The sequence below is a fragment of the Gavialis gangeticus genome, unplaced genomic scaffold (assembly GCF_001723915.1).
Source record: "Gavialis gangeticus isolate Ggan-Ray unplaced genomic scaffold, GavGan_comp1, whole genome shotgun sequence".
Classification (NCBI taxonomy): Eukaryota; Metazoa; Chordata; order Crocodylia; family Gavialidae; genus Gavialis; species Gavialis gangeticus.
In genome coordinates, this window is record NW_017728994.1 from 30,665,108 (window position 1) to 30,673,966 (window position 8,859).

Here is an 8,859-nt window from a genome sequence, read left to right on the forward strand (position 1 = left end):
CCCTAAAAATAGGGAAATATAAAAAAGGGGGGGGGGGGGGGCAAAGGTGAGTAAAGGAGACTCTACAGTAGTAGATTTCCAATGCAGGAAAAAGGCTGTCTGAAAAAGTAAATAGCTGGGAATTAGGAAGACAAAGGGCAGAAAAGGAGGGGAGGAGAAGGGAGGAAGGGGAGAAAGAGAAGTGTAAGAGGTCAGGTCCGGCAGGTACCTGGTAGATCAAATGCCAGTGCCAGTCTCAATTGCAGTCATGTCCACTGCCATACTAACAGCAGCTACATTAAGCTTTGTTAGCTTTTCATAGGTCATAGCAGCTCTCCCTAAAACAACCAGAGGAAGTACAAACAGGCCCACAGTGGGACATCAGAGAACTGAACCCTGTTCTAGCTCCATACCCTAGCCAATGAGATAACATTTGCTTGTATATTTATGTGCAGGTGGAGGTACCATACCGAGGAAGAATTGGGAGGTTCCTCTCACTGGGGTAGAATAACCAGCTATAGTGGTGGAGGATACTATATAGACCTCAAGCTGACCCGAGAGGAGACTGCTGAAGCCTTGCAACTCTTAAAGGAGAACTTGTGGCTGGACCGAGGGACCCGAGTAGTCTTCATTGATTTCTCAGTATATAATGCAAACATCAACCTCTTCTGTGTGCTGAGGTAGGCAGTCTTGCCAAAAAGTTTTCATTCTTTCTCTTCATTGTCAGTGTTGCTACCTAGTACATTTACACTTTTCCCATCTTCAGAGTTTTTAATGCAAGGCTCTTAAAGTACTTTACAAATAAATTAATTCAAACCCCTTCCCCTTACACTCCCCATCTCATCCAGGTGGTAAATTTTAGTATTATCCCCATCTTATCTGGTGAAAGACTTGTCCTGGGTCCCAAGATGGATTAAAAGCAGGACTGGGAATAGAATCCAGGAGTCATGGCTCCCTGTCCTCTCTAGCCACAGGAGATGGAGATGGTACAAGCTCTGAATGTTTCCTTGCCGTTTTCTGGAGATGAGTTGGCATCTCTTTCCTTGAACCTTCTCACCTTTGACACTAGTTACTACCATGATTTGAGTGTTATAAAGACCTGCAATAGAACAATGCAAGGGCAAGATATCACACTTACCCATTCACTTACTATGGAAAAAAAAATGCTTATTTCACACTTACAGCTTTATGAGTCCTTAACCTTAAGGGGATGTGTTATTTGGAGCTTTGTCACAGGGTACCTTAAAATCAGCATATAGGAACTTAAAATGAGAACATTCACCTGCTAAAGGGTATTAAACCATCATAAGTACCCTCTAAATGTTTTAAAGATAAGCCACGCAAGAGGAAGTTCATCTTGGAAACCATTTCTCCATGCCATTTCAGGCTATTGTTTGAATGGTCAGGGGAGGTAAAATGTCTTACTTTCATTCCTCCAGCATCTCAGGGTGCACAGCTCCCAGCCACTTGACCCATTCCCACTCTGCAAAACACCCCCTACTTCCAGCTGAGAGAAACTGCTTTGAGTGGGTTACTTGCAGAGAGACCATGGAGCTGGGGAAGCCTGCTTGCATAGTCTTGCTTCTGGGAGGCTCAATTTCAGCAAGACCAGAGTCCCAGGGAACTGCTTCTGGTGTCACTCATGGAGGTGTGGCAGCACCGCTCTGAGAGAGGGGCTGCCAGGGCTTAAGCCCTCAGTATGGAACCTCCACACCAATTTCAGCAAGGCCAGAGAGCCCCAGAGAAGTTGCTTCCAAGCTACAAGCCTCCCTTCCATCTTCCCACCTGCCTACTGTCTCCATGCCCCTGCCCACCAGGGCCTCTAGTGGCAACTTACAGTCATGCAGGTCTGATACAACATGAAGCCTTTACCTGTGGCTGCTCTAAAACCACCCTTTTTGACATTACACTGCATTCCACAGATTTCTGGCATTATACAGGAAACCAGTGACGAGGCCTTTATGCTAGTAGCTCCGCACGACCTAACTGTAGCTCCCTGCTACATACCATGAGTGTTCTCTAGCTGGGGATGGGTAAATAGTCAACTATTCAGATGCAAATCAGACCCAATCCTATTTAAGAGATGTGTTAACTTCTCTTCTAGGTCCACAAATATCTATGAGACAATTACCATCCCCAAATCCCTTTCCCTCCAACTGACCAAGGATTTCCCCCTCTTCTTGTCCATATTGCAATAGCATGTACAAGGTCCAGCTGAGACCAGGGCCCCATTGCACTGGGGACTGTACCAATATATATAGCCTAATCTACTTTAGATACTGGTGGATAATCAACACAGCCATTTAAACCCTGCCATTTTACTTGTACTGGAACATTGTCTCAGCTGCTCACTTTCATTAGAACTTATTACCTAGTAACTTTTAATGAGGTGTTCTCAGTACCTGACTAACTGTATGTCTTGTTACTTTGTTGCCCAGGCATGGACATGTTCAATTAATCAGTTAAGCAGTGGCTCCTTCAGCAAGGCCTTTATAAATTCCCACAGCAGCAGAAATGGCTTGGGAAAAGAAGCACACAGCCCTAGGGCTTGTAGGATCAGCAGGTTGTAATAGGGGCTGTGCAATTTCCTGGCTGAACAGGGTTTAGAATTAGTGGCTGAGTCTGCACAAGCGGCAGACTGTGCAGTTCTTACTGCACAGTCATTTAGTACTTGCTTAACCAAGTACTAAATGACCACGCATTAACTGGAATTACAGTTAATTGCAGTACTGTTGCCACACGTTTGTTTTTTTCCCAGCTGCTACTGTGCAATAGGAATGAGCTACTGTGCGGTAGCTTATTACGACTGCTCGGTAGTGTCACCATTATGGTTTGCGCCTGTTGATGCTATGGTGCCATAGCAACGAGCTACGGTAGCGTCTCATGTAAATGTGCCTAGTGAGAGGCATCATCTGGGAGCAATGAAAGCCACTGAGTGCTGAATAGTTTTGAAGGTCCAGTCACACTGGAGGTAGGACTGAACACTGCCACATGATTAATAAGGTAATTTTCTCTTATAAAAAATATACTACAGTACTTGCATTTCCCTTGTCACTGTTTCCTTCCTCACAATGTGCAATGTGCCAGCAGAGATGAGCGATTGTGGCAAAGTCCTCAAGTATGTTCATGCTTCTTCCATACTTGGTTGGAGGTTCTCTTGGCTCATACCCTTAACCTGATACTTCTCAAGAACATACAACATCCCCACAATTACTGTGCTTTCTTTCTCCCTTTGAAGGTTAGTGGTTGAATTCCCAGCCACTGGTGGTGCCATCCCCTCCTGGCAAATCCGTACAGTCAAGCTTATCCGATATGTCAGCACTTGGGACTTCTTCATTGTCGCCTGTGAGGTTGTCTTCTGCATCTTCATCTTCTACTATGTAGTGGAAGAGATTCTAGAACTGCGGATCCACAAGCTCCAGTATTTCACCAGTATATGGAACATCCTGGATGTGGTGGTCATACTGGTGAGCGTCCCCATGAGCTTTTCTGGATGAAGAATTCAGGGAGTTGGAAAAGCAAAAGCAAAATTAGTAGCAGGAGAACTGGTGTTGAAAAGCCCAGAACTGTCTCAAACCTTTACTCCAAATTCAAAGAGAACCACTAATGGGAGATTTCCTATGTCCTTGACTTTCAATAGGTGTTAGGTGCCTTTGAAACTCTTCCCCTTAAGTCCATGCTTAAATGATTAGATGGCCTGGGACATAAACCAGTGTGTTAGAACCCTGCTATAGTGTTTCCCTCCCTTCAGATGGATTATCTCCATTGGCTGATTTCAGGGAGCTTAGTGACATTTTTATCTCCAGTCCCTGTTTATTTTGTACACCCAGCAGTAATTCCAGGTGCTTCTTCCTTCAGCTTTCCATTGTTGCCATTGGGTTCCATATCTTTCGCACCATTGAGGTGAACCGGCTGATGGGAGAGCTGCTGAAGAACCCTGACATCTATGCAGACTTTGAGTTCCTGGCTTTTTGGCAGACCCAGTACAACAACATGAATGCGGTCAACTTATTCTTCGCCTGGATTAAGGTACTACACAGGTTCCTATTGGGCTCTCTGCTTTCTAAGCTAACATAGGGAAAGAATCCAGAGTGCTACAGTTTTGGAGCTCAAACCCCGCTCCTTTTGTGTGAACAGACAAAGTAGCATGTGCAACTGGTGGGGTGGGGCAGGCCTGGGGAAGAGGCTTGCCTCTGCATCATGTTCCAGGGATCCTACCTGATCCACAAGGGCAGTGCTCTGGAGATGGGAGCGGTGAGTGGTGGCATTGAAAGGGGTGTTTTAAGGTGTGGAGTGCCAAATAATTTTATTGAAAAAAATATTAACGATGTGCTGTCTTGCAAAACCATAAATGGCAGGCTAAATCTTAATGAATGATTCTTTCCCGTAATGCCACACTGAAACAAGTTTGGGGTCCTTTACATATAGAAGATAAGCCAAAAAAACCCACAGTTACTCACTGTGACTACTTCATTAATAAAGAACATAAAAAACAAAAGAGACCATGAGCAGCAAACTATGATTATTTCAGTCACTGTCTCTTGAACATATCTCTGTGGACAGCTTTCAATAAAAATGATACCTTGAGAGCAGGTGCGTAAAACCAAATTATATTAATCTCTGAATCAGCAGCAAATCCCATTTCTGTATGTTACAAACAATTAATACATTTTACAGCAAAGGAGTTTACATTAAAGGTTCTGGAAACCTGTTTAATATATCACGGATAAGCTAAGCAGTTTATAAATTAACAGAAGTAAGTGATATTCACTAAGGCCCTGGTCCACGAAGATATTTAGGTGGCTAAATATCTTTTTGAATCTAGGCTAAATCTTTTGAAACTCAAGGAAACAGTGAGCTCAATAACTTGAAAAGGGCATTCAAGGAGCAGTCTGCTGACAGGCAAATGAATGAATACTAGGAAGATAGTGTACTTCACATTGTACTTGACGAAGTGTTTTTTGTCTGTCTGAGTTTAGTAAGAAGTTGTCTAAGCTTTACCAGATAATGAATTCCCTAATCAACGTGAATATTTTTATACTTACGTGGCTTCTTATATTAGTAACTGGTTATGACTTCAAATGATCCTGTTGTGTTTATATGCAGAGCATCTCAGGATCCACACAACAGGTATAGGTAGTAATTATATGAAGGCTTGCGTTTAGAGCCCAAATATTTGCAAATATACATGAGAGGTTATACTCTTTTAATATTTGCAGGACAACTAAGGTTTAGTTGGCAATATGGCTAAGAGATAAGTAATACCTTCCTCTCCTGAACATTTAGCTATTAAAGACCTAAGATTTTTGATTAAAAAAATCAGTTTGAATAAGTATATTTCTAGATTTCTTTGGGGGGGTTCAAAATTAACATTCTTCTCTTTGCAAAAAGGAGAATGAAGAGGGCCTACTTTAATGTCATCAGCCACTGATAAATTTAGGCTGGGGATTAGAAGGTTTCTAATTATTAGGACTAGGGAAAGACATTACACATAAACTGTTTTAAGTGATCAGAAACTGGTTTAAACCTGTAACAGAACAGACATTCAGTGCACATACACCAGTTTCAAAATGGCCAAAACTGGTTTGAGATAAGCCTAGTTGACTGTACTATCAGACTTAACTGATTTGGATCAAACCAGTTTCTGCAATGCCTGTCCCAGACCCCTTGCTGGTTTAAACTAAACCAGACTCCCCAGCATCCTGGCAGGCTCTCTGGGCTGGGCGGGGCTCTCTGCTGCAGCTGCAGGAGCAGGGACTGGCCCTAGTGGAGACACGGTCCAGCATGGCCCTGTTAAGGGAAGGAAGGGCTTTAATTCTTCCCTCCTTCCCCCGTTCCCTCACTGCAGTTGGGGTCAGCCTGTTTGCCAGGCAGCAGAGGGAGGGGGCTGCAGCGGTGGCCCCTGCAGCTGCCAGACACCAGCTGCAGGGAAGGGACAGAGGGAAGAATTAACCCTTCTCCCTCCCCCTTTACCTTAAAGAGGCCATGCTGGGTTAGTTGTCCTGCAGGGTGGGGAGGGGGGCTTTGTTCCATGCTGGAGGGACTCTTCCCCCTCCATCTCCTCCCAGGATGGGGAGGGGGACTCTGGGAGGTGCTGGATGGAGACTCTTCCTCCTCCTTCCCTTCCCTACCTGGCACTGTGGGACTGGGAGGCAGGGGCTCCTTGTAGTGCTGCCCAGCCCCAGAGCGGGGGCGGAGGGCAGAGGGAGGCTTTCTTCCATGTTGACGGAACTCTTCCTTCTCCTCCTCCACCTCCCCAGAGGGGCAGCAGGAGCACGGAGCTCAGCTGGGCAGGGTGTAGGTGTGAGGGTGGGGGGTGTAGGGACCCCCACACACTCCCCCTATGGCATGCAGCCCCCACTGCCTGGCACCAACAGGAGGTAGGGAGGTCAGGGTGCTTGTGCTTGGCGCTGTGCTGCTTGGGGGAGGGTGCGGAGACTGCCCCATCACCCAGGCGCTGCTGCCTGCGCCTGCAGCTCCAGCACTTGCAGTGGGGGAAGCCCTGTACTGGAGCTGGCTGCTTCCCCTGCTTCCTGCTGTGCAGGTCCCCACACTCTGCTGGGAGTGGAGGGAGCTCTGCCCTCTGCTTCCCTGCAGAGTCCAGCGCGGGGCTTCCCTGCCACGAGTGTGGAGCTGCAGGTGCGCAACATGGAGCATCAGTAGAGGCAGCCACTGCTGCACTGGCGGTGAGGAGCGCAGCCCTGTGCAGCCTACCCAGCCACTTCTCTTGGTGAGGTTCTGTGCTCCCCCTACACCCACACCTCATTCAGCTGAGCTCCACACTCCTTCTGTCCCTCTGGGGGTAGGAGGAGGAGGGGGAAGAGTCCTCCCAGCATGGAACAGAGTCTCCCCCTGCCCTGGGGGGGGAGGAGTGGAGGGAAGAGTCCCCCTCTGGGGCTGGGCAGCATAGTGCACCCCCTTCCCCACCCCACAATGATGGGGGAGAAGCAGGAGGAAGAATCTCCCTCTGGGGCCAGGCAGCCTCACAGAGCCTCCCTCCCCATCCCACTGCAGGGGTGGGGGGAAGAGGGAGAAGAATCCCCCCACCCCCCAAGCACCGAACAGGGCCCCACTCTCAGCCCCATGGGAGTGGGGGAGAGGGAGGATGGTGAAGAGTTCCCCTCTGGGGCCATGCAGCCCTGTGTGTGGGGTTTGCTCCTGGCTCTCAGGGAGCCACTGGGGTGGGCCTGCCAGGGCCTGGCCAAGCTCCCTGCACCTCAGCTCAGCTTACCTGTGGAAGGGAGGGCTGCACTAGCACCCCCAGGCTTTTGGCTTGATTCACTGAAGGCATTTGCCTGCATTTTCCGACTAGAAAGGGAATGTCTATCCACTAGGAAACTGATTCACTCTCTGCTAGTTAGACTAACCTGCAAAGATTGAATTAATTCAGGCTCGGGCTTTTTGAATGTCTGCCCCTAGCCCAGAGAACTAGGTCCTCCAATAGGTGTAGTGAGAGCAAGACACCAACTATGCTGAAGACACATGAACTTAACGTGCCTGAATAAACTCCAGCACAGTTTTGTTATTGCTCCTGGGTGCTGCATTTACATCTGCACCCAGGATTGCAACACATTGAGCCAGGTTGGAGCAGCCGTGGCTGACAGGGATCCTGGGGGGTTAGCCTGCCACCACAGAGCTGCTCTGACCCAGCTCAAAGTGCTGTGGAGAAGCTGGCTGGAGCACAAGAGTGCTCCAGTGCAGGGTTAGCCAGCAGGCAGCTCCTGCACTGAAGCACCCTCATGCCTCAGCCAGCCCCATCAGTGCCTACACACATGAATGACTTGTGCTTCCTGAGGCTGGGGGAGCATGGCGACCACCTACAGGCAGCAGTGACAGTGTTGGCAGTGGGTCATGGTGGTGGTAAGTGGGGACCATCTGCAGATGGGTGCAGTGACGCCAGCAGTGAGGGCGGAACAAGTGGGGACCGGCCGCAGTGGCACTGGCAGCAAGGGAGGGAGGGGGGAGTGGCGACCACCCACAGATGCTGGCAGCAGTGTTGGCAGTGGCCAATCTCAGGGGGGGCACGTGTCCCCACCATGCTTCCCCTATGTGTTTTCTATGCCTACATGTGCACTGTAGTGCACTAAATAACACACTGCAGGACAGTACTTGTTTACAAGTACTTTCCTATGGTGGTGTTTGTTAGTTTACTGCAGAGTAATAGGGCCACACATGTAGACACCCCTATAGGGTGGAAAACTACAGAAATTAGCTTCTCTTCTTGGCAAGTTCCCCCATGGGGCCTAGACAATACTTTTGCTGTTTCAGGGAAAAGGATCTTGTGGAGAAAAAAACTGAGGATACAGTGTCAGAATGATCCCCAAAGAGCCTTGCTGTAGGTGAGGAAAGGGGAGCTAGATAGGATGGAAAAGGTGCCAGCACCTCATGGGGTGAAAGAGGGATATTTTATCCCTCTCCGTTTTAAGAAGGATATTTATTACAAACTTGTGATATTTCCTGGAATCTATCGCCTTCCTGTGAAAACGACAGAATAGAAGCAAGGCAAAGCTATTATGTTTTAGGAACCAAGTGGTAATTGGACACACACTGGCTTACTATGCTCCATGGGTCATGGGAGGAGGTCATGGGGGTCTCTGCATGAGCCCCTGAAGCCCTGAGCCCGCTGCAGGAGCAGTGAGTCCTGGGGCTTTTCTCGGCTTCATTTTTCTTAAAGGGCTAGAGCTGGTCCAGGCAGGGCACCCATGGGAGGGTTAGGGGAGTGAGAGAGGTCAGGGGGCTTGTGCAGAGCCCCCTATGCAGTGTGGGGAAGTGGGGGGCAGCAGGGATTGTCCCCCTGCCTGGCAGCACCCGGTGAGCACCAGGGCTTTTTTTTAAAGTACCAGGAGCTGGGGTGGGTGGGGGCAGCCAGGGGGGCCTGGG

General features: G+C 48.5%; 1 protein-coding gene across 1 annotated transcript in view; it reads left to right on the plus strand.

Moving 5' to 3' along the window:
* PKD2L1 (polycystin 2 like 1, transient receptor potential cation channel) overlaps window positions 1–8,859 on the plus strand; it is a 44,099-nt gene that overhangs the window by 25,080 nt on the left and 10,160 nt on the right. The window contains 3 exon segments of the mRNA XM_019502520.1: window positions 435–659; window positions 3,218–3,446; window positions 3,838–4,008. Coding sequence (XP_019358065.1) covers window positions 435–659; window positions 3,218–3,446; window positions 3,838–4,008 — 625 coding nt within the window.